Here is a 26,505-nt window from a genome sequence, read left to right as displayed (position 1 = left end):
GGTTGTGACGTTCACCCCTCTCTAAACATTTTACTCCACGCAGGTTGTTGCCTGGTTTTTTTTTTTTTTTTTTTTTAAACGTATTATGAGAATCCAGGTTTCATTTTAGGCTTCATTTAAAAAACATTGAAATAATTATGGCAGGTTGGTGCTGCAGGTTTGACCAGGGCCTGCTCTCTGGTGGGTCTGAGGTTCGAGTCCCACTTGGGGTGCCCTGGGCTGGACTGACGTCCCGTCCCGGGTGCGTGCCCGCCCCCTCCAGCTTCGCACCCTGTGTTACCGGGTTAGGGTCCGGGTTGCCGCGACCCCACTTGGGACAAGCGGTTTCAGACAATGTATGTGTGTGAAATAATCATTATGGCCTAGGACTAAAAAAAGAAAAGACAATTTTAATGGCTTCCTAAATCATTACAGGTCTAATTTATCTTCTACTTTCAGATACAGGTCATGTTAAATATGGTATCGTCGGGATTTCTTGCTACCCTGCACTCCCGTTTAGGCTGGACAAATGAGATTCTATCGCATATATACACGTGACCACAGTGTTGTTGCCAAGTCAAGTGCTCGAATGGTCTCCGACCCTCAGTCATGAAGATGGAACGTAGCATATAACACGTAATGTGGTAAAAGTACATATTTAGTGTCTAGAACAGGTTACAGGTCTATGCTATTCTGAAACAACTTTCATACAATGTCACATGGGTTATTAACCATTAATCAGCAATTATTAATCATTAATCATAGTAGTGACTGACTCTTAGAAAAAATTACATCACATCAATCACATTACTAATTCCCTTTTGCAATACTGGTAAAAAAAAAAAAAAAAAGCAGTGGCACAGAAGACCAACATAGGTATACATTTTTTTCTCCACTTTCACACCAATTTAATATCTCACGTATTAAAAAAATAATGTGCAATACATCAACATAACATGATCAAAAAATGAAAACACTGCAAATTTTGATACAGTACTTGCTACAGCCAATGATAAATATTCAACCTTTTGTACTGAAACTTAAGTTCAAAAACAACACAATTACAATATAAAATAACTGAAAATGTGTGTATTTTGAAATGACTGCAGATGAACTTTCACATTAGTATGCAATGATATAACCAAAAAACAGCTTAAATAGTTTTAAAAGTTCTATTTTTAATGTAAATATCAAGGATAGGACTATAAATGGAGTGGGCACATAGAGTACCCAAAGTGATTTGGAAATAGAGGAAAAAGTTAAAATAATGCAAATATTCATTTTGTGCTGACATGTACATTTCCCTTTATACTAAAAAATATACATTAATAAGAAAAACCACTTCTGATGATGCAGGGCCTTTGAATTCCACAGAGAACAGACAGCCTGGAGATTCTGGCAGTTAAAAGAGAACACTGTAAACAGAAATTCAATTAAAAGATAACATCTGAGACTCTTGTACCCAAAGCGTTAAATTCATATGAAACGAAAGGTGTATTTAACAAAGGGCATGATGCATGATTAAGAATAGGTGAGATAAAAACACAACAGTGTTCCTAGTTTTATCACCCCAGTGCAAATTGCAGCATTTAATGTATTACACACGGTAAAGTTACACGAATGATGAAGGATGATACCTTTATTAAAAAAAAAATGACATAACGTAAACATTGTTTCAACAGCACCGCGACATCATTAATAATCAATGAAAAGGTAACACTACCCTATAGGGCAGACGTAACTGGGAAAAACAACAGTCAGATGACATGTGGTACAAGCAACCTCGGAGAATAAACAATAATCACGAATGACTGTTGTACATCGTGTTGCATTATCAAAATTTCATTCAGCAGGATCAGAAAGACCTCTGACTTCTGAAAATTTGACATATTGTTCCTCACTGTGGACCCTGATGGCATCTTCATTTCATTGACCCAGTTTAGACACCGTGACCCGACCATCACGGTGCGGAGTAGGGTGTTCCTGGCGAGGGACCCATTCTCACTTCTTGTATTGTGGGCTTCCTGAAAAAGCAATGGGGAGGGTGTTCAGATTTAATATGCAACACTATACTTTGAATGTACAATCATCAAGATGAATACTAAAATAATTCAGGACTACAGCAATTACATCGCTATTAAATTAAAAAATAATGGAAAGATCATCATCAGTTATACTCTTCTCAAACTACCAAATTTAAGGGGTGAATTACATAGAACTTATTTACACTGCTTAGTTAAGCCAAACGGCACACAAGCTTTTAAATGTTATAGCTTGTAAGTCTGCTGTACTGAATGTTGTAGACAAAGAAACTGAGAATTATATTAATGCATAAAAGACAGTAATGTGCAAAAAAAAAAAAAAAAAAAGTGGCGGTTCCGGTAAACTGATACTGGAGTATCGGTTACCGCACTAGTTTAGCTGTCACTAGGAAACAAAGCATAGTGCTTGTTCCTTGAATAAATCCGCACCTGCAAATGCAAACACGGTCCACACCTCTACCGACACTGCCGCACTCGCCTTGTTCTGCCAGATTAACGGATCTCCCCATGACGATTTCTGACAGACCCACAATGAGATGCTTTAAAGGCAACAATAATTTGTGAAATACTATGAATGCTCAGTGGGGTATATGGCTCAGAGCAGAAGCCCGGGTTGTGATAATGCATTTTCATTAGACCAGCCCTTCCAAATGCAATAGAGAGTCAGTAAGTATACTCTGATCGCATCTGGCTCCTAACATTTAGAGAGAAACATCTTACAGGCTTCACGGTAATCAGAAAATGAACAGATGCTTTGTGTCATACGGGAAACAAGCCATTAAATTAATCTATTTATCACTTAACCTTGGGGTCACAGATGCTCTTAATCTCTGAAGTCAAGACAGAAAATCCATAGTTTGATCTCTGATGAAAGGGGAAAATAATTTTGTCTATGAAGAGTCACTGCAGGTACTCGTGCAGTACGTAATAGCGAATGAGAGACGGACGGGGGCTGCACTTTTAAGGGGTTTTTGGGACATTTAGTGGAAGCTGAGCAGAACAAATCACTGTCCTGCACTACACTGAATGTAATACAGTAACTTGCTTGGACAAATGTGATCGGATCATAGATCAGAGATTCAATTTATGACACTCAAAAATTATCGCAACAGGCAAGAGTGGTGGTTAGAGCTGCCACCTTTGGTCTAAGTATTCACGGGTTCGAATCCTACCTCCTGCTGTAGTACAGTAGATCAAGGTGCTTATCCTGAATTGCTCAGATAAAAATTACACAGCTGTCAGATTGGGTAGATAACTGTAGGTAGCCTGCAAGTCAATTTGTAGAGAGGCATCTGTTTAGATGCTAAATGAGAAAATGTAAATCCCTTATCCAAGTGGCACCAAGTTAGAGCAAACACTTGAGAAGTACTCGGCAGCTCAGTTTCTGTCATGGTATATATTTCAGGGCTGTAACTAGGACTGGACAGCACAATTTCTGTGTTGCTTTTGCACTGACACATGTCAGCTCTTCCCTTCTAGTATTTGAAGAAAAGGGCTCTTCAGTGAGAGGAAATGGCATCCTACATCACATTGCTTCTACAGGAAAGTGTGTCATCAGCAGTTAAACGGAGGGTCACAGCATCTCTGTGTGGCAGCTCCTTCCAGGGCTGTTCCTTCTAGGCCCCTCCATCCAGGTGCTGGGCCACATAATTCTCCTCTAAGGAAGTATTCTGACTCACCAGTTCCAACAGCCGTCTGAACGAAAGCTACAGACAATGACGCCACCCCCCAAAAAAAAGAAACAGTAACAGTGGAGTTGCAGCATATGCAGGGATTTACATAAAAGCCAAAACAAGGTTAACAGTGCAGCACAGAAATAAACGTGGGGTTTCCCCATATAGCTGAGTTAAATGCACATGGGATGTGACTACTTTACAGTCTAGTTTCAGGTAAATCACATGTCCAAATTTGGACCATGTCCACCTACAGTGCCCTCCCCTAATATTGGCACCCTTGCAAATATGAGCAAAGAAGGCTGTGAAAAATTGTCTTTATTGTTTAACGTTTTGATCTTCTGTTCCAAAATTCACAAATATACTCTGCTCTCATGGATATCAAACAACTGCAAACACAACACAGGTTTATCCAACAAAAAAAAAATCTTTGTTAAATTATGTGTGCCACAATTATTGGCACCCTTTTAGTCAATACTTTGTGCTACCTCCCTTTGCCAAGATAACAGCTCTGAGTCTTCTCCTATAATGCCTCATGAGGTTGGAGAATACATGGCAAGGGATCCGAGACCATTTCTCCGTACAGAATCTCTCCAGATCCTTCAAATTCCGAGGTCGATGCTGGTGGATTTTCCTCTTCAGTTTACCCCACAGGTTTTCTATGGGGTTCAGGTCAGGAGAGTGGGATGGCCATGGCAGGACCTTGATTTTGTGCTCAGTAAACCATTTTTGTGTTGATTTTGATGTATGTTTTGGATCGTTGTCCTGCTGGAAGATCCAACCACGGCCCATTTTAAGCTTTCTGGCAGAGGCGGTCAGGTTTTCATTTAATATCAGTTAATATTTGATAGGGTCCATATGCCATGTATCCTAACAAAATGTCCAGGTCCTCTAGCAGAAAAAGAGCCCCAAAACATTAAAGAGCCAGCACCATATTTAATCGTGGGCATGAGGTACTTTTCCATATGGCTACCTCTCTGTGTGCGCCAAACCCACCTCTGGTGTTTATTGCCAAAAAGCTCTATTTCAGTTTCATCTGGCCATAGAACCCGATCCCATTTGAAGTTCCAGTAGTGTGTGGCAAACTGAAGACGCTCGACTTTGTTTCTGGATGAGAGTAGAGGCTTTTTTCTTAACTTGTGGTGATGTAGGTGACGTCGAATTGTACTTTTGGAGACTTTTTGACCCCAAGACGCAACTAACTTCTACAATTCTTCACCTGTGATCCTTGGCTACTCGAACCATCCCCTTCACAGGGCATCGAGACAATCTAGACACACATCCTTTTCCAGGTTGATTCGTAACATTTCCAGTTGACTGGAACTTCTTAACTATTGCCCTGATGGTGGAAATGGGCATTTTCAATGCTTTTGCTATTTTCTTATAGCCACTTCCCATTTTCTGAAGCTCAACAACCTTCTGCCGTACATCACAGCTATATTCCTCGGTCTTATCCGTTGTGATGAATGACTAAGGGAATTTGGCCTGTGTTACCTCATATTTATACCCCTGGTAAACTGGAAGTCATGGTTGAACAATTTCCTGTTCCTAATCACCCAGGTGTACTAAAAAATGTAAAATATCTATGGGAATATACTTCAAATATATTTTTCTTATATGAATTCATAGGGGTGCCAATAATTGGGGCACACATAATTTAACAAATATTTTTTTTGTTGGATGAACCTGTGCTGTGTTTGCAATTGTTTGATATCCATGAGAGCAGAGTATTTTTGTGAATTTTTTGAACAAAAGATCAAAACGTTAAACAGTAAAGACAATTTTTCACAGGCTTCTTTGCTCATATTTACTAAGGGTGCCAATATTAGTGGAGGGCACAGTATGTTACCCTCAACCAAGATCAAATAAGAAGGTGCTTTAAAGGAAAATAATGAAAACAGGCTGTTTGACATGCTCTGGACTATGATGTTCTAGGAAGCAGCTTTCTCACCTCCATGACTGAACACATAATTAAGTATGCTATGCTTTTTTCCCCCAGATATCCCATTTCTTTGACATTTTAAGAAAATTTGGTTGCTCTGCAACGATTTTTTTCAATTTTGTGTACTGTAACAAACCAAATACAGGCTCAGTTAACTATTTAACTACTTAGTACTGCGAGGATACCTGGGAAACCTGCTGGATTTAGTACTGTTGGACCATAAGGTAGAATACAGTATGGCATGATAGAGTAGGGCAGAGTAGAGAGGGTTTCTATGGTAAGGGTCTTGTGCTTTTCATGGTAACGGAGGGTAGAGAAGTGGTTTATTATTGCCTTCTTCCACGCATGTATTCGGATTTGGAACCTGCGGAGAACATGTGAACTCTGCATGCCCGAAGCTGGATTTGAAACTATACATGAATGCATTCACTAGCACGACTATGCAGGAGTGACTCAGTGTACTAATGGTCCATAAAAGATTGTTTCCAGGAATGGGTGTGGATAAGATGGACATATCTGCTCCTACATTTAAAGCCATTTGTTCTCAGAAGTGACCAAGTGTGTGTGTATGTGTGTGTGTGTGTTGGGGATGAAGGGGAAGAGTTCTCACCCTGTCTGTTACTCCTCCCCAGTGACCCTGTAGAGCTGGACCTACTGCACTGCTGGGCCTCTGGATTCGGGGTTCTTGGAATCTCAAACTGGCTTTTGAATCCAAGCATTTCAGCATAGCTAAAAACATCATAAACCAAATATAAAAGAAGACTTTCAACAAAATTTAAACAGCTTGCAAAATCACTAAACTCAGTCAATAAATAGCTATCAACAATGTGACAGGCTGGTATGGAGAGTGCATTTAGATTTATTCTCATGTAAGCATTAAATAAAACGTACTTTAAGACGTCAACAAATATAAAGCCGTCACCTTTCATCGCCCTGCATTTTTTTTCCTTCTCTTTTATGCCCCTGTACATGCATTCATGAACTGATTTCAACAAAAAAGACTGTCTACATTTCCACATTACTGTAAACTTTGAGGGGAAAAAAAAAAGGAACAGCAAACATTTTTTGTCAGTTTAGTTTGCTGTATACCCCGGTACTATGCAAGCGACACTAATATGAGAAGAAACCAATTAGTACAATTCACATGAGGAATAAACTCACAGGTTTGTTCAGCGAATACCAGAGTGGCTTACAATGTTACGCTACTTAGAGCTAGTTAATTTTTTACCGCTTTAGTGTACTGTATTAGTTCAGGGTAAGTACTGTGCATGAGCACTATTGTATAAGATGGGATTCAAACCAGGTCTTCTGAGTGGAAGGCAGTGACTCAAACCACTACACCACCTGCTGAAACAGTACCTACAAAGTTTTGAGAGACAAGTATGATGGGAGCTCATCCGATTTAAGGTCCGAATCTAGTCTGCTTGGGTTAACGTGTCCAGCTCATGGGTGGGCTCGCGCGGACAGGGCTGAACCCAACTGACCCCCGAGCTAAGACCATGAATGCCAGTACAGGAGACAGTGACAGGCTGTAATACTGCTTCTGTCACAAGACATACTCCTGTGTTCAGCACAGGGCTATAAGAACGAGGTTTATAGTTGGGTTCAGATCATGTGCTTTATCAAAAAAAGTCCTAGATGTGAGGGTGTAAAAGTGAAAAGTGCTCTCTGTGTTGCTCAACAGATAATTATAAGTAGCTTGGTGCAGTGTATTCAATAATGTAAGTTACCTTGGGCACAGGCATCAATAATAATAATAATAATAATAATAATAATAAAAAAATAGCTGACCCGCTGAATTTATCGATGGGTTCATCCCGAGCCTGCAGGGGGAGCCCTTCAGATAGCTGGTTCAGCCCCGACTCCTGGGAGGTCTGTACGCATTCTGAGTCCATAGCTGTGCAGGACAGGAAAGTACGGACAATCTCAGTTTAGGTCGTTTTCCTAAAGAACCCGGGTTCAAGGCTCCCGGCCGAGACATTCCCGGCTGTTTCCTATCTCCCGACGTCACAGTACGATGTTGAAGCTGTCTACAGCATTCGTGTAACAGATCCTGAAATGACCAAAAACACTATCCAGTAACATAGATTTTATATCAGTGTGTTGCTTCCCCCCCCCCCCCCCAAAATGAAGGCTAATTTGTATTATTTTCCCATGAAAGCAGAATTATGCTGCTGCTAACGGTATGAAGGAACGGTGAGAGCAAAACTAACATGTCCAATATACTGCAGCCCAGACAGAAGAGCATTTTCGCTTTGCTCCTAGAAGCCCGAGGGCTTGGGACTCCACATCAAAGAAGCGTAAAAAATATTGGAAAAGGGTGCAATAAAAAGAAAGGAGCTCAGTTGCGCAGTCAATGCTAAAATCGACGGAAATTAAACTGGTTTGGACACAGTGAGCATGTGGTACAGTTATTGAAACCATAATGCAAGGTCTTCATTTTTGCACAATCGTGCTTTTACAAAACCGTCCATCAGTCATTGAAACAGCCCAGTAGTATCTGTACTGCGCAGACAGGATAATCAGGGCTGCCTGCATTCTTAGGCTTTATTTTATTTATTTTTTAATTTTCAAATGATGTATTATTACTAATATTTTCCTGTTTCCTCCAATTAAGTTCTAACATGCATTTGCTATCCAAAGCACCACACACTACTTAAGTCATAGTCTAGCAGAAACAGTAGGTTGTTCTTCTGACTCCGTTTGAATTTGGGATTTTTGACGGGCTTTGTCTCTCCCGAACTTGAGAAGATATTTACAATATGAGATATAAAAGGTCAAATCACACATTGTAAATTATTATATAACTATAATATTTAAAGCGGCCAGGTGGTGTTGCGAATCCTTATGTAAGGCAGGCTTGTAAGTCACACACTCAGGCTGTTGTGGAAGGAGCTGGCCACGCTGGGCCTGCTGCTGCACTGTGTAAGGGGTCGGGAGCTGCCGCGAGACTCTCTGCCCATCTGGCGGATCGGGGGGCGCTCGCAGTCGTGGCTTTCCTGCGACTTCCTGAAACACAGAGCACAGCGAGGCAGGATGAGGGGTGAATGAGGACGAAACGAATCCAAAATGAATGCCAAGGCAGCAAGGCCCACTGGGTCCTCCGCTTATAAATGCAATGGGAACTGCCGGTCTTTGTTCCTAAATACTGTACAGAAAAGCTACAGATGTCTCTTTGCTGACGAGCAAACTTCTGTAAAGACTTCAGAAAAAGCTATGATTAATTAAAAAATTTGCTGTGAGACATTTTCCTCAACCGCTCATCCTGTGCAGGATTGCCGTGATCCAAAGCATATCTTGGAAACACAGGCAAGGAATGGACATTTGTCAGTGTCTGGCCACTTTCAGTTTGCTTTATAAAGTATACAATCAATAAAAGTGTAATACTGGTGCTCCTCAACTTACAACGGTGTTCCAACGACCTCATTGTAAGCTGACTTCATCATAAGGCACAAACCCCCAATACCGTATTATATAAACGATAAGGATATACTGCATAATCAATTAACATTGCATGAATACTACGTTGTATAAAACATTGTGTGACAGGGTTTTTCATACGTTCTTAATGTAATTTAAATATAGTGTTCAGAGTCACCAATTCACTTGAATGCATCTCTGGCCTGTGGAAGAAAACCCATGAAAACCCAAGCAAACACAACCCATATCCATATTCTCATATCCACAACCATATCTTCTTACTCAGGCACTGTGAAAGAGCACTACCCACTGCACCATCATGCCGCCCAGCTGTAAGAAAGTGAACATTTAAAAAAAAAAAATCTAGCTTTCTGAATCACTTTAGAAACATAGTTTTCTGCCCACCTCCATCGCTCATGTGGATCTTTGCTGTTCTTCAAAAAATGCCTAAGATAATGAGGGAATCATGCAACAACAGTGGAGAAACCATGGAAGCTGCTACTGCTCAAATCACGTTAGAAAAACAAGGTATGCCTACTAAGTTAATAAAATTAGCTATGCTGCCTTATCTAGTGCAAACACCACTTAGGCAACAGCAACAAGGACAGATGCCAAAAGCATAAGGCGATTTTCTAGGATTCACTCTCACTGAGTCACTGTTTGGATTGAGGGAAGGTGCATTAACCACAGAGAAGTTCCGGAACCCTCGGATGGTGGCTAGGGTCATTCGTGGCGGTAACTGGCAACAGTCCTCATAACATGGTACAAAACATTCGGAAACATTCCTGCGAGTCCTTCATCCTTTTTGTTCAAATGTCATTTAACACAAGTGTGGTAATCTCCGCACAAGTCAATAATTGACTTTTTTAAAAGTCAATTATTGACTTGATTTTTATTGACAATTATTGACATTTCGTGTACCTTTAAAAAAAAATTTGTAGGGAGGTGCTCAGGAATCGTCCATTGAGTTTTATGCACCTACTCGTGCGATGAACTTCGGTGCATGAAGTGGAAAGAAACAAACTAAGTTTACTTAAAATCACATGTCTTTCTCCTAATGTAAAGCACATATTGTATTTCTTTGAGATGTATGTCGCTTTGGAGAAAAGCATCTGCCGAGTGAATAAATGTAAATGTATGTAAAATTCTTAATCAGTTCTAAGTCTAGATGTAATCTTTCATCCTGGTATAGCCTGAAAGGAGCATCCACAAGAACCTGGTGTCTGGTGGACTAAAACATACAGCAAAAGCAAGGCAGCAAGCGCGCACCCACAAGTGCAGGTCCAGGAGAGCTGGTGCCAGGAGAGCGGCTCTCCCTGAGCGTGAGTGGCGAATGGAAGGCACCGACCCCCCAGTGAATACCCACGGGAACGAGCCCATTGTGGTCTGCACTCTAGCAGCTCCTGGCTACAGTCTGCATGTGACACGGTCTTTGAATCAAACCTGAGTCCTAGGGTTCGCCATGCACTAGATGCTTTTAATTAGCTGAGCCAGCAAATGGCAAGGTGGGCCCAGGGGAGGAGAAAAGACTTGGCTGCGATCTGATAGCCTCATGGTGCTCGGAGCCTCTCCGTTTTCCTACCTTTCCTTAAATTACACCTAGTGACCATGGTTGGAAAAGCACATTGATTGATTCTTCTGTCAGTTGAAAATGACTGATCCTGTGCTCTTCAGACTGTTTAACAATTCAGCGTTAAAATGCATTTTTTTCTCACTTTTTGTTTTGGAATCCTAAGATGTCTTGAGGTGTTGAAGCCTATATACGATAGTAACATTAAATAAAATGTATTAATACAATGGGGGGAAAAAAGAAAAAAAATCAATCAGACAAAGCTTTGAAACTCCCACAATACGGTTCTATTGCACAATATATTTATTGCAGGTTAAATGACTCATTAACACCTACTTTTAAGAATATTGCTGTCAGCTCAACTGCTCCGAACAGTAGGTCTTATTACTGTACAACCAAGATAAACACACAACGCACAAGTGTGATTTTCTTGATTACTATAACTGTTTAAAAGCAAAGGGTACAAACATGTTTATGGTATATCATAAAAGAGGACTAAGAACATCAGTAACGGCTAAAAATTAATCCATCTTTATGTACCCGGAAGTGACTAAACATCTGTATAATGTTGCATTTCCTTAAAAATTAAACGAAAAAAACTGGAAATCGTTAGATATCTTAAATCACAGGCAGCTACTTGACGTATTGCTGCAGTAACGTATTGCTGCAGTGTTTGAATAGATTTGTTTTAATTTCAGACTAGTACAGCACTAATATCCAGTCACCAGAGTGGAATCCTTCAAATTCCTGCAGACAGTAACACCTTGCATCTCACAGATGGCATCAACAACATGTTAAGGAGCAGAGGATTTACTTTCTGAGAGTAGAGTATCAGCGGTGAGCAGAGCGAAGCTGCCCAAACTCCAGGTTCTCCACACATCCAGGACCAGACAGTGTGCAGGCAAGATCATCACAGTCCCTTCCCACCCTGTCCATCACATGTTCCAACACCTCTCTTTTGGAAAGTGACACAAGGACTTAAACAAAAGGCACAAATACAGCTTTCCCCCACTGCCCCTTCATGTGCAATGTGCACATCATAACCCATTTACACTCTTGATTGAACAGGAGGATTTTTACCGGTTGATCAAGGTCTAATATTAATGGAAAATAGTGGAGACTGAGCTAATGTACTGTATTATATGTAAAATATTTAGAGGATGACTCTTTATAAAGGGTTACACCTATTTATACTTAGTCCCACTGCTATTGCCAACTCTCATGCAAGGCACCATGTTTCTTATTGACTCAGTCAGTGCGTCTATCAGCAACTGCATTTTATTTACAAGAGCGCTGTTTTATTTACAGAACATTTTATCTGGTTCCACTCAAGGTACTTTTTTTTTACAATGGCTTGCAAGCAAAAGCACGTACTGTTTGTATGGTATTTACCGTATTTTCGTCAAACTTTCTTACTTTGTTACTGTTTCTTTCATGCTGTGTATTGTTTGCAGTACCTTTGTGTTAAATGTAACTGAATGAGCACCACCACGTGAAATTCCTTGTACATAGTTGGCCTGAAGCGTATCTTATCTTCCTATAAAAGCATAACAGATCTGAATGAAAGGGGACCAAGCGTTATTATGTATAGCGATAAGCACCTGATGATTATATGCACACACTTCTGTAGCATATAAAAATGAAGACTTTATAAGCTTAACAGGGCATCACGTTTGCGGTCTGCACGACATACTATGAGGTTCTCTACTCAAATAAGGTGACAGATACTGCCACGAGACAAAGACAATAATTCACTGCATGCGTACATGTGGGTACGCACTGTGGTACCGAAAAGGAGGGGAGGCGGACTTACGTCACGTATCTGGATCGGCGCGACCCTGGGGTCAACGGGCGTTGGAGGGGCTCGTCGAAGTTCTGGCTTCGCTGCGTGGCCGACCTCCTCTTGGACTTCACATTATTAGTCATGATCTGAAACCCAACCACGCAGGGATCACACATGTCCATTTACATTACATTTATTCATTTAGCTGATGCTTTTCTCCAAAGCAACTTACAGTGATAAGGTGACAATTATTTACCCACTTACACAGCTGGGTAATGTGACTGGAGCTGTTTTTAGGGTAAGTACCTTGCTCAAGGGTACTACAGCTGGAGGTGGGGATCAAAGCTGCGACCTTTGGATCCAATGGCAGCAGCTCTAACCACTACGCTACCAGCTGTCCAAATTTACAAATACTAAGATAAAAGAGTCAGCAGAAGTATTGCTTGAGGGAACAGTAAGAGCAAATTCTGGTTTTATAAGGTTGCTGTGTCATTTATAAGACTGGGAAACTACAGGCGCTAACATTACCACAATGATAGTACTTAATGGTTAAATACACAGTCATTAGAATATGGGGAGAACTATTTAAAAGGCTTTTTATATTAGAACAATAATAAGTTTTTACTTTCTTCCAGTCTAACTCCTATGTGAAATTTTCACCATGCTGCACTATATGTGCTAAAAGGAGAGCCCCACCCCAAGGTACTCTGTGGTAAGCAGCGATTCTCCCGAGAGCTCCCCGTCCTGCGGGTGGAGAACCTCGTCTTTATCTATATCCGCCTCCATGACATCTTCCTACAAAACACAAATGGCGAAATTACCTCTGTGCCAGTTTCACACAGCTCACAGCTTGTGTTTACAAGTTCACACAGTTTAAAAGGAGCAAAAACCTGAAAATGTTCAGTATTCGGTTAAAACACGGTAAGCATTGGCGTATCGTTAAAAAAAAAAAAAGGAAAGTGAAACTGTTGATACAAGCGGGTAACCTGAGATTATTCACCACAAGTTTTTTGAAAGCTTTACATAGGAGAAAATGATGTGTTCTGATGCCACAATGAAACGGACATCTCCAAGGAAGAAGAGATTTATGATGTTATTACACATCTATTGATGATTTGTCTGACAGCGATCTGGTGTGATGTGCAGCGTACTTCGTCATCGTCTTCATCTTCATCATCAGACCCAGGCTTGTCTTCGCAGATTTCCTCTGTGTTACAAGACAGAAGCAGAAGAGACATAATGCACCGGGTGATTGATAAATTAATCTTTTTGGGTCATAGAGTTAAAATAAAGAAAGAGTGCTCTGACTCACTTGAATTGATCTGCTTGATGATGAACTCAATCTGCTGGCTGAACTCGGTGTTTTTGTCCTTGCTGTAGCAGCGCAGAATCTCTTCCAGGCCCTTAACAAAGAGTACGAGAGATAGGGAGGTGAAGGTGCTGATAGGGGTTCAAATGGGTATGAATCGCCGGGTGGGGACTGAACTCACCATCTCCCTGGCCTCATCCCGAATAGCAGGCACACCCAAGATGCTATACAAGGCCCGATTCACGTAAGGACGGATCTGCGGTCACACAACAGGATTACTCCAGTCGGGAGCTGCCCCAGGACTTACGATACATTCCCTTTTCATCACACAGCTGTAACTGATGGCAGAGGTACAGGGGCGTGCAGCCAGGAGCAGAAACAAGTTCTCCATGCAAAGGAAAGCGCTCGCAGTACTCAGCTGACCGACACAGGGCTCACGATTGGGGCGGGCACGCTCATGGTGTTTGACAGGTTAGAAGGAATAGAAAAGTCCCAGAGACAATAAAAGAAAAAGAATGGCAAGAGATGTTTGCGTGCATTTATCTCTCTATCTGACGCTTTTTCGCCAAAGCAACTTGCAGCGATTTACTCATTTATATAGCAGAGTAATTTTTACTGTAGGAATTCAGATAAGTGTCATGCTCAAGGGAACCACAGCAGGAGGTGGGATTCGAATCAGGGTTCCATTGGTAGCAGATCTAACCACTGCGTCACCTGCTGCCCGTATGTAACCTTGTTCTTATCATAGATGAATGTATTGTACTGGAGTTATGCTGGACTTGTTTTATTTACTGAACAAAAAAAAAAAAAAAAAAAAAATCAACTTTTATCTTAAAATCTAAACTGTGAATGAGAAGTATTTAAAGGAAAAATAACTTGTACTAAACACATCTAAACGGCCTCACGCTATTCGGTGAACGATGAAAGAAATGTGCGCTTCATCCTTTGAGAGTCACGTTTGTCTGCCTCGGAAAAACGTACCTCGTGGTTTTCGTGGGCCAGAAGGTCCGACAAAGTGCTCAGTATGTGTTTGGCGTTCGCAGCGCACTTGCTTTTGCCTGCGGACACCGAGACATAATGCGTGGGAGGGCTTTCGTCATAAAAAAGTCATCTAGGATCAGGGGAGCAGCCGGCCATGGCGACGATACCTTGGCTGCGAAAGCACAGGTTCATGAGGAGGGCTGTGGAGTACTCCAGGGTGTAGTCAGACAGGCAGTCCGAGTTCTGCAGCTCGTCCACCAGCCAGCTAATCAGCCCGTCCTCGATCATGGCCGACTGCTGGGCCCGTCTGACATCACACACACACACACGCACACACACACACAGACAGGATGCAAAATTCAGACGTTACTCCCCAGTGAGCACATTTACGATCCTGCAGTTTTCCTGGATGTAAATCCCCCCCAGTGTTTGGCTACACTTCTGGCTGCTAGAAGGGTGAACTTGTAAATGTAGAAACGTTCCGACCCGACCGACCATCTTATCGAAAAGCGCACAAAAGGTGACCTGATACGATGTTAAAGAGCTGCGTGCACATTTATTTCGCTCAAAACTTTCCAGATGTCCTGCGAGAGGAAGAAAACGGTGACTTTCTATTTTCCTCGTCCTTGGTAAGCTGTAAAACGGCCACGTTCCGTGGACATGCCTCATGCCTACGTAATTTTCGGCTGATGGCATGCTGCGTACTTGATGTAGGCTCTTAAAAATTTCAAATGAAATGCGCAGCAGAGGAAGTCAAGGACAAGCTGGTTAATGAGTACCTGAGACTGAGTTTCTGCAAGGCGCCGAGCACGTTCTCTCTGGCCACCGAGTCCTTCCCTTCTGTCTCCAGGGCGCCCTCAAGGATTTTCAGCAGAGGTGGGATTTGGGAGAGGTATGTGCGGCCTGTGTGGACGGAACACGGTTCACGCACTGTTACTGTTATCCCGCCGGCCGTTTGCCCGTTCAGAGCACAAGTGGCCCCCTAACCCGCAGCCCACATTTTATTCATACCAGCACTGCGTAAAAAAACATTTCTAAAACGCAAAATGAATCCAAAATGCTCGGAAAGCTAGCAAATAAGTCAAATAAAATGCCTCTTCATTTTAAACCTGTGAAATATTAGAGTTGGCACAAGTACAGGTGACAACTTGCTGACAATTTTTTTTCCCCGTATTACATTTTTCAACACTTAATTTACATTAATTTGTTTTAGCTGACCCTTCTTCTCCAAAGCAACTTAAAATTATCTGTCCGTATTTCCAGCAGGGTGATTTTTACCGTATCGGTTCAGGGTAAGTACATCGATCAAGGGTACAACAGCAAGAGGCGGGATTAAAATTTGAGTCCTTCGGGTGCAAGGTGACCGCTCTAAACACTACGCCACCTGCTGCCTCCAGTTGAAATAAGGATTGTGAGAAGTGGCAAGTATGAAAGCAGAAAGGAGTGGTGTGACTGACCCTCGGGCAACGAGGCGAAGGCGTTAATGAGACGCGCCACGTACTGCCTCACAATCTCACTGGTCGACTTCATCAGGTGAAGGACGCTCTTCTGCAGAGACATGATTTTTTCAGTGGTTACAAGAGTGCTGGTCCACGTGGATGATGTCAACTTCCTGCTTCCTGGCATTTATAAAATAAAAGAAACACAATGGGGGTTGAAAAAGAGCTGTTGTTGGTACTGCGGAGGAGTTATCCTCTAACTGCCAAAGGACAATGACTCCAGTGTTGAAGTGTCCTTCCAGCTGCTTCCTGGTATACGATAGGCCCTGTAAACTGGTGTAACTGGAGACTGGAAACCTTGACTGTTTTGCACGGAGCCTTGCTGTTGTTCTGCAGTAAATGGATTATATTTATACTAGAAAGTTCTTCCAGTTATTTCCATTCACACTGACACTTATTCATTTAGCTGACGCTTTTCTCCAGAGCAACTTACAATGTTAATCTGCAAACAATTATTCATCCATTTGTACAGCTGGGTAATTTTTTTTTTCTAGTTATGCATGCGGCACGCAGGTAGAGCTTGCAGCCTTGCTGTGGCGATTCCTAACAATACTGCATAACTCAGTACTTGGAGCATATTTTCAAAATTGGCAAAGCTTTATGGTCATTTCTAACTTAGGGAACCCTGGTGAGCACCCACATACGGGTCATGGCCATGGCCTTGGGAACCACTGCATTAGATCCACTGGCAAGTAGGAGTACAGAGACTTATGGGCCACTGTCTTACTGTACAAAGCTGTAAGTAAGTGGAACTGAAGCCGAGTACCGCTGTAACAGCCCTCTGCTTTACCTGGCCACTCCTGCGACTGTCCAGAAGGTCATTGCTGATGAATGCTTCCAGCACCGTGTCTCTCTGCTCCCCTTGAAGGGACCGGGTGAGTCTCTGGGAGCCAAACACAATGGGAGTGGGGGTGGGGGTGGGGGGGATACCCAGGTCTACGTAACTCCAGCTTTGCTTTCCATTTCATAGCAAAAATTTGTACATAGAACTTGACAGGTTTACATGTGGTGCGGTCACCATATGCATAAAAGATGAGTTACACAGCAACACACACACACACACACACACACACACACACACACACACACACACACGCACATTTTCAGAACCACTTGTCCCATACGGGGTCGTGTGGAACCGGAGCCTACCCAGTAACACAGGGCGTAAGGCCGGAGGGGGAGGGGACACACCCAGGACGGGACACCAGTCCATCGCAAGGCACCTCAAGCGGGACTCGAACCCCAGACCCACCGGAGAGCAGGACTGTGGCACACAGCAACACTTAGGACACAATTGCGGGCATTGCCTGAAGATTCAAAGAGCAAACTGGTCGGTCCAAGCATCTCATGGAAACACTGCTGCTCCAGTGTATCACATTTGGAAAGCTGGGCTGCTGAGTTGGTATGCCCTTGATGTGCCATCTGCTCTACTTGGCTACCCCTTCTGGGGAGAGGGTCCAGGGAGGGAAGGCAACCTCGCTCCGGCTTTGTTCCCTCTTTGACTGAGTTCCAGGAGCTCTCTGGGTTCCCTTACCCATCGCAGCGCCTGCAGCAGTAGGGCCTTCAACCTGTCTGAGCCGTTCATCAGGTCTTTCTTCAGCTTCTCATAGTCCAACGACGGCAGCAACGGCACGTCTTTCAGCCTCCTAACAGCGAGAGAATGACCTCACTGGGGTAGCAGTGACCGTTCAAAGACTGTTCAGCATTTTCCCTAAGCGTGCAGTGTGGGAAAAGCACAGGCGTGTATTGAGCTGCACACGACTCGGCCGTCTTTGGAATGATAAGGCTGCAGTGCTGCCAAAAATGCACAGGAGCAAAGTTAGTTTCAACATTACAGCAGTAAGGATGTTGGAACAACAAAATAAAAACTGAAAAATGAGGATGTATTTTAGAACACAGTGCAATGAAATCAAGTTTCAGTAAAGTACAGTGGAACCTCAGAACTCAAACTTAATTTGTTCCAGAACTTAAGGCGTTTGATTTCTGAATCAATTTTTCCCATAAGAAATAATGTAAATTGGATTAATGTGTTCCAGACCCCCAAATGATTGCCTATTTAAACCTATATACATACATACATACCTGATGCTAAAACCATAAGTAAAAAGTATAAAACCCAGTGCAAATCGTAGATTTAGGCATTCCATACTGTGCAGCCAGATCAACCACGCGAACATCGCTGTCGTGTTTTTCAATTATTTCCTTTTTAACCTCTATCGTGGCTCTCACTCACTCTTTTCCTTTTTGGCTCATTGCTTTCACTGGTAACTTCTTAGGACCCATGATGACTTATTTAATATAAGATATAAAAAAACCCACAAAAACACATGGAAATTGAAATTCACAGCACAATTCAGCAAGAGATGCTCACTCCGGGAGTTTTCAGACAAGACTCATACCGAGTCATACGCGCCCTTTGTTTTACGGGGAAAAAGACGCGTCACGTGTCCGACAGGTTTTAGCCTGAAAGGTTCGTCGGTTCGAGTTCCGAAATTTCGTTTGAGTTCTGCGACATTTTTTTCCTTGAACAACTTGTTCGAGTTCAGAAGCGTTTGAGTTCCGTGGTTCCGCTGTACTCGATAGGCAAGCTGTCAAAAGCAAAAAAGACAACTTTTGATAGTTTTATAGGAAAACACTTCCATGACAATAAATCTGTCCCCTATACATAAGAAAAAATAAAGTTAATTTGTCAAAATGTAACTGTTTACACAACGGAAGGCAGTGAATTACTAATTGATCCATCATTAAAAAAGTTATAATGCATCAGCTGTGGTTTTAATGTTTAAGAATGCATCTGGCTCCCTTAATGAACGTACAAACCATAAGTGTGCTGACTCTTCTGACGTTCCATCCGCTTGTGGATTTTCTAAATGAAAAACCCCAATAAAACAACTTGCATTATCTTGCATTATCTTAACCCTATAGGTTTCACTTACTGTGGTGCCACAGAGGCGCGCAGCATGGAGGAGGCCTGGAAACAAAGGAGAATGTGAGCGAATCACTTTCTCACGTGTATAAAAAGAGATTCCTTTATATTGTACACAGTAATTCTTTTAAATGAGTTTGAGTGTTCCACAAAACGTGCCAGCTCATAGCACACTGCAGTAGCCTTACTTATCAATCATAGACCATGCTAATTAAATAAAACATATTATATTACGGATTTGGAGTTAGATACATTGGTGTATCGATTATCGTTCTCCATCATGCAGTTGGGGATGCGCATGCTGAATTTTACCGGGAAAACCGTGCTGTATACCCAGCCAGTGACAGGGGTTAGTGTGCAGTGCTCACCATTGTTTTCACCACATAGCACATGGCCTGTGACTCATATTTTAGAAAACTGAGAAATGTTTTGTTGTTTTTTTTTTTTTTTATTAAAGAAATTTTACTTTCTTAAGTTGCATTTAAGAGAAACCCTAAAACTAAAGCCACTTTATTTAAATGTGTAGGTCCTCTGGTGCAGTAAAAACCAGGTACAATGAAATAGACATTTATTGTGCGATAATATTTTGAATAATGTATTGATCCCAGTGGGACACCTTGCTTTAGGTATCAAAGCTGTACACAATGAAAAATTCTATTTACTATCCCGGGAGTCAGCCATGTACCAATTTGTGTTAGTTTCCTCAAGCCATGCCAACAAATACAAGACTTACCAGTAATATTTACTGGTATAACCTAAACATACATGTTGCATAATAAATAAATGCTCAAATACATTCTAATACGTATTTTGAGAAATTAAAAAACATGGCCTAGGATGTGATTATCTAGGCATATAAAGGATTAAAGGCAGGACTTTTAAATACACTCACCATTCACAGAAATGAGCAGTATTTAGAATTTGCGGTGTGTACTGCGTACTACGCAAGTAAAGAGACATGAGGCGAGTGTTGTAAAGTTTTAACGATGTTACAGGATCCTTTTATCACTGCCTTCCTTCTAGTGTGGCTAAATACCGTTCTCTCGGCTAGATCGCTTTATACAGCGTGATGTATAAATGTTTGTAAAGAGGGTGGTTTTGGAGAAGATGAGAACTTTTGGAGAAGATGGTACATGCATGCTGACCCATAACACAAAGCAAATAAATGTAAAAACAAAACCTGAAAATATTCTATGTGAAAGATAAGATCAATTCCACCGGACAAAAACTGCTACGCTGTCCACGAATGAGGTCACATCTCCTATCAAACTATGGGACTTTAATGGGGACTGGAGGAAATGCGGCTGTTTATAGTGGAAAGCAGATGAGTACAGGTAAAGGTAGCGGGGGGGGGGCAAGACAGGGCAACTGAAAAACAACAACAGAACTTCAGCGACTTACATATCCATCATCATTTTCATAAGGGCTCATAGAGAAATATCCCTTCAAGGACAGACATTGACAAAAAGAAGGCAGTGAAGATTAAAGGAGAAACACAAGGCGATGAACCTTGAAGAAAGCAAACAGTACGGTAAACCACGCTGCTGTAAAAGGCATCGGGGTAAAGCTGGATTTATGCCACGTCGACCTTATTCGTACAGCATCCGCTTATGACGGATTTCAACTCGCATATGTTACATAAACCAGGACGGTTTGCTAAAGTAATCCTGCTCAGGACTAAGAAGAAAAGCGTGGCTGTCAGAATTATCTTTATATTGTCCGGAACATTACAACAGCTTGCGTGAAAATACACTCGTTCCTCACGTAATGGGATAATTTATTATTTAAAATCACCCGGTTACACAACTGCTAGGACATCAAAATAGCATTGTTTTGAGAATAATAATAAAGATAATAGGTTCTTGGGTGAAAAAATGTCAAAATACCAAAATAAGTACTTGTATAAATAACAAAGAATAATAGCAAAAAAAATTTGAGGTTGTCAGTAAAAGGAAGTTAGAATATATAGTTAAATTTCTTAGTGTGGTACACGTGTGGTCAAAGTGTCCATGGTAATGTGCAGGTTTATTCAGCAGATTTATCCAGGTAATGGCCACACCGATACCAACAAATGAGGAACAAGAACCTTTTGGGCCTGAGACACCATGTGTGTTTCCGTGTCCCAAAACATCTGATGTACTGCACAAAATAAGTCACCCGCTCCAAAAGCGAAATGACCCCGTCCGTACCTGGCAAAAATGCTGCCGTGCCGGACTGTGCAAAGAAGGGTATGTCTTTTCATAAGGGACTGCAGTGATTTTTAATATGTGTGGGATCCCGTTACATGAGGGCTGAGTGTAAATGTAAACACAATTTCTGAGAAGCAAGTTTTCGTACCTTGAAAGGCTTCTCTGAGGACAATGCTACTGCATGCTTTTCGAGTACGACTTCTCAAAAACATATGTATTTTGCTGAAACAGACCTCATTTTGGTCATTATTGGGACACCGTGTCAAAAACATTTTTTTACGCAACACAGGCAGGGGTCTCACTCACGGTGCCAGGCCTGGTGAAATCGATGCTCTGCGTGCTGCTTTGCCTCATCTGGTTGCTGAAAAGTCGGACGAAGACGCTCTGAAGGTACTCTGGGGAGATCTGCAAAAATGAGACTATGGCTCCACTTTAAGACCTCGGGGAGGGGGGATACGCTGGGTGTGTGCTGCCAGCGGGTGGCGCTCACCATTTTCCCGCTGACAGTGGCCTCCAGCGACTCCACCAGCTCGGCAGTGATGCTGATGAGGTTGTGGTAGTCTGCCTGCGCCTTGTTGAACTTCCTCATGTAGCTGGCTGCTCTCCTCTCGGCCTCGGCCAGCAGCTGCCGCAGCTGATGGATCTTCTCTGCAGGAAGACGGAAGGGACGTCAAGCCGATTCCACGCAAGACACAAAAACCACCTCAAAAGCCCTCAACATGGCAAGAAACTCAGCATTGCATCAGGAGCTGAAACACAGATCTCAGAAGTACATGCTGAGGAACAGTAGAAATGGTTGGTCACATGAACTTGGCTCAAATTGGCTCAGCTCAGTTACTGCGTGTCCTGTACCGTCAACTCCCGCTGAAGTACACATGCATGACAGACTGTCACATGTGAACATACAAAAGGCTCAAAGGCTGCAAGGACACTTCATATAAGTGTTTTTCTCCAGGAAAAGGAAAAAAAAAAAAAAGCCTCACCTTTGTTATCTTTCCCTCCCTCTTTCTGTAATTCTGGTGTTAAAGAACCATTCAGACTGTTCACTGGGTAAATATTAATATTACCCTGACAACTCGGACCCCCCCTCCCTACTTCAGTACAGTTCTGCAAGGTGAAACAGGTTTTGAGAGTTTGGAATTTTTCTGAATAAATAGCCCATTTGCAAATATACATTTCAGTAAAATTAATGTTTAACGAAAGTCCACGCTTTCCGCTCCGTGACAATGGTTTGAAAAACTTTCCACTGCAAATCAAAGTAATGATATATTCATTTCTGTCTCCATGCAGAGGCTGAAGAGGAATTTTCGAGGCATTTTCACTAGACAAAGGAGAAACACCGACATTATCAATAACACAATAACACATGTCACACATTTTCTTATCCTCATGCCTCTTGAACCTTGTTAAGCTCTGGAGCTCCAGGATAATAACGGGATTTCATCTGAAGCGTCAGGTTTCAAGGCAGATATGAGACCCTTTGTGTTCTAGGGTGAATACGTCCACCAAACTGGACCCAACAGATGACGATGCCGTTTGCATACTAATAGCTGTTTAGTTGCTGAGGGAAAAGAAGCAGAAAAGGGCTTTTCTAAAAGCTCTAAATCAGCAACCAAGCAACAGGACATGAAAGAAACTGTATTTCATTTAGTCTGAATCGACGGCTATTGTGTTTGATTCATTTTCTGCTCAAGGAATTTTGGTGCCAATTTAGTGTCTTTCTCGAAAACACGATGGTTATACTTTGTATTCACCATCTTGGAAGAGCTCCGCTATTCTACTTTACAATTCTCAACTCTTGTTGGATTAAACAAAGGCTTTATACAACGATATTATAATGAAGTACTATACATAACTGGCAAAATCAACGAGTTTTTTTCCGAAAGGTGCATAAACGGTTAGTGCAACTTAAAGATACGTATAGCGTGAGTAGCCTCGGAGTACTGGACACGTTTAGTTTTGCCGATAAAAACTCCTCCAGTTTTCTTCTCACATCTGGAATCCAAGAGTCCTAGGCAAAAAAAAAGGTGAATTTGTGAATGTTTTAAATACAACAAACATTGATATCCCAATTCAAGTGACAATTAATGAATAACGAATGCATATTTCCAGCAGTTAGGGTGTCTGCTTAATCATAAAAAATACAGATGTGTAGAGATGTAGTATTACTTCTGACTGTTGCCAAGTGTTTAGCTACCATGTTACCATTTGTTATTTCAGTTAACGCAAGCAATGTGGAGTGATAAGACACCTGGAAAAGGTCTTTGAATGAGGGATGTGCCACTGGATTGGGGACAAACGGAAGGGCGCAAAATCGTAGAAACTCGGCCGTATTGCAAATTGCTCCTCCTTTGGTCTCTAGGTACCGCCTAAAGCGTGCCATGCTGTTCTCAGCAACAGCTGTATCCTGTGGAAACACAAGCGCAGTACAGTGAGAAAGCTGCTGGAATAATATCAATTTTCATTCATTTTTTTTTCTTTCCCTTTTATCACAGGCTACTAGTTATAAAACTCGCCTGCAGTAGATTCATTGTTCTTGCACTGATTCAAAACCTGACATTGTAGGATACACATTTTCACTTATTTACCACCAACATTCCTACATTCCAGGTGGGAGCTGGAAACACGCAGGCTGGGAAAGGGTAAAGTCAGTCCCACGCTCCCATACTATGTGAATGTGTTTTAAGGATACCTCTCAGCGCAGCAGACAAGTACAGGTTCCATTAACTCTGCTACAGGTAGAAATTTCAAACAATAAGTGGAAAAAAAAGACATTAAAAACAATAAATGAACTTTAAATGTCTGTATCTTTGTAAATGCATAATTTGACTATCGGCAACATGCGCTGTCGGTGTTGCATGTTTTCCCACAGTGACCCGTTTCATGGATTGCTGTGCTTGAAGCACTGGGGCCATCTATAGGCAAACTTGTTTCTTTACTCAAAAACTGGCAAATACAGCCAGAATGGTGTAGCTGTACTAGTAGTAGTAGTAATAATAATAATAATAATAACAATTATAATAATAATAACAACTGTGGGTACATGCAACTTACAGGTCTCCCAAAAGAATGCTTCAAAGGGAAGGTGGCAAAGTGAATTTGAAGGTACATCTCCAATTTCTGAGCATCTGGGTCACCGTCTCGAATATCAGAGGGAATGTGTTCAATCCACAGCTCAAAGAACACTGTGGCGTCTCCATTTTCAAAAGATTTTAACAGGTTCTTCTGTAAAAATATGAGTATGTCAGTCCAAATTGAACAGCAGAAGATGATTATATATTATGACCTGAAATCTAAAGCATACCTGTATTGGTGTTGTCTGACTGTCTTTCACTAGCTTCTCTGAGATTTTTGGCGGAGGCTTTCCTTTGCTTTTGCACTCTCTCTCAAACAGCTTAACTGTTTCATCAAATTCACCGAAGCTGAGGTACTGTAACGAAGACAGCGACACAACTGGTAGAACCGACACACAAAAGAAAATTACTGAAAATATTTAATACTGGGGTGGTGCAGCGGGTTTGGCCTGTGTCTGTTTTCGGGTGGGTCTGGGGTTCAAGCCCCAGCTGGGGTGCATTGTGACGGACCGGCGTCCTGTCCTGGGGGTATCCCTTCCCCCTTAAGCCTTGTGCCCTGTGTTGCCGGGTTAGGCTCCGGTTCGCCGCAACCCAACTTGGAAGAAGCAGTTTCAGCCACTGTGTGTGTTTAATACTAGATCTGAAATTACATTCTTTCAACAATCTCATGTGAACGCCACATAATATGAGACACATTGTCAGGATTAAGAGACACGGGTGAATGAGGGACAGCAGATGGCACATGCATTAAGGTTGTCATCTTGCACTCTGAAGGTTCCTGGTTCAAGTCCCACACCTCCTACTGCAGCACCTTTGATCAAGCTACTTACAGCTTGTAGCATAGTGGTTAGCTCTACTACCATTGGATCCAAAAATTGCAGGTTTGATCCCCTCCTCTGGCTGCAGTACCCTTCAGCAAGGCATTTACTCTAAAATGCTCCAGTAAAATTACCCAGCTGTCTAAATGTGCAAATAATTGTAACCTTAACACCGTAAGTCGCTTTGGAGAAAAGCGTCAGCTAAGTGAATAAATGTAAATGTACTCTGAAATGCTCCAACAATACCATACTGTGCATAAAATGGAAATGTAACAGTAAATAAGATAATCTAACACTGTAAGGCATCTGGCCAAAGCTGTTGCATAAAGGTGAACAGTAAAAGTGCTACTGTGTGTGTGTGAGAGGTGTTCCGGGAGCACACGTACCTCCTTCACCATCCCAAGCACATCTGCTTCATAGGCCAGAACGTCTCCCATGTCATCTGATTTTCTGATGTTCATGGGCAGCTTTTACACCAAATAGACACCTACATCAACATATGTTCCTTGGCCCTTTTATGACTACACATAGCAAAGAGAAACAAAACATTTTTAGACATTCAGATAAATCAGTGTTTTATTGCTCCCAATTTTAATGACCTGACATGGATCATGAAAAATATACACACTGACATTGACATGTATTGCAACGTACATCCCAGAGAAAAATACAATGAGTGCATTCAATTGCAACAATAATGGGGGCAGAGATACAATACATATTTTCGACTTCATCTGTAACTGTCACCATGCTTTAATAACTGATGAGATTAACACCTGGAATCCAGGCAGAAAGCAGCTTCAACGTGCAGATGTATTTACAATGTTAAAAATAAATGTACTGAATATTATAACGTATTAAAGGTAATAGGGCCCGGGGTCATAAGTACTCAAAAATGTAGCAGAGGTGATATTCGTGACAGTGTTGCTTTCGGGCTCCGACTGATCGTTTCCAGGGTCAAAAAAAAAGAAACAACACGTCATCACATGGTTACTTACCTTCATGTGCTAAAAAATACCCCGCTGTAATGGGTAAGTCATTGTATGCAAAATACAAAAACTTCACGCGGTGAGTCGTTTTGGACAAAGCCGTCAGCTAAAATGAATAAACAATAACATTAATAAAAAGTGGGCCTTGCGGGAAAAATATCTTAAGAGGCAGAGAGGTTTGAAGGGCCATTGAAAGGTAAACACAGCGCAGCACGACGAGAACGACGCGTACAATCACCTATAGCAACGATAAGCATCCGGAAACTCTGCCGTAAAGTGTACTCGTATTTTACGACATCAGCCACTCTGAT

The 26,505-nt window shown here is 41.9% G+C and overlaps 1 protein-coding gene across 4 annotated transcripts; it reads right to left on the bottom strand.

The window, feature by feature from the left end:
- Positions 1-1,673: 1,673 nt before the first annotated feature.
- armc9 (armadillo repeat containing 9) lies at positions 1,674-26,437 on the bottom strand. 4 transcript variants are annotated; one of them, XM_018757341.2, is made up of 26 exons: positions 26,204-26,437; positions 25,592-25,726; positions 24,618-24,743; positions 24,368-24,538; positions 23,565-23,720; positions 23,232-23,324; positions 22,297-22,321; positions 21,804-21,961; positions 21,620-21,718; positions 20,526-20,567; positions 19,135-19,169; positions 17,733-17,844; positions 16,989-17,081; positions 16,157-16,247; positions 15,479-15,602; positions 14,867-15,006; positions 14,700-14,776; positions 13,900-13,974; positions 13,722-13,812; positions 13,510-13,616; positions 13,106-13,204; positions 12,440-12,555; positions 8,512-8,645; positions 7,428-7,533; positions 6,247-6,365; positions 1,674-2,003 (listed from the first exon to the last, which is right to left on the bottom strand). In XM_018757341.2, exons 2-26 carry the CDS (start codon positions 25,664-25,666, stop codon positions 1,981-1,983), a joined length of 2,487 nt encoding a protein of 828 aa, XP_018612857.1. In that variant the 5' UTR covers positions 25,667-25,726; positions 26,204-26,437; the 3' UTR covers positions 1,674-1,980. The 4 variants fall into 4 exon arrangements, with proteins under 4 accessions (XP_018612857.1, XP_018612859.1, XP_018612858.1 ...); XM_018757343.2 differs by having other exon boundaries at positions 13,561-13,616; XM_018757342.2 differs by lacking the exon at positions 20,526-20,567.
- Positions 26,438-26,505: the final 68 nt, after the last annotated feature.

Source organism: Scleropages formosus, chromosome 8, assembly GCF_900964775.1.
Source record: "Scleropages formosus chromosome 8, fSclFor1.1, whole genome shotgun sequence".
NCBI lineage: Eukaryota > Metazoa > Chordata > Actinopteri > Osteoglossiformes > Osteoglossidae > Scleropages > Scleropages formosus.
The sequence above is the reverse complement of the archived record's forward strand: the minus strand, read 5'-3'. Positions and strand labels throughout refer to the sequence as shown.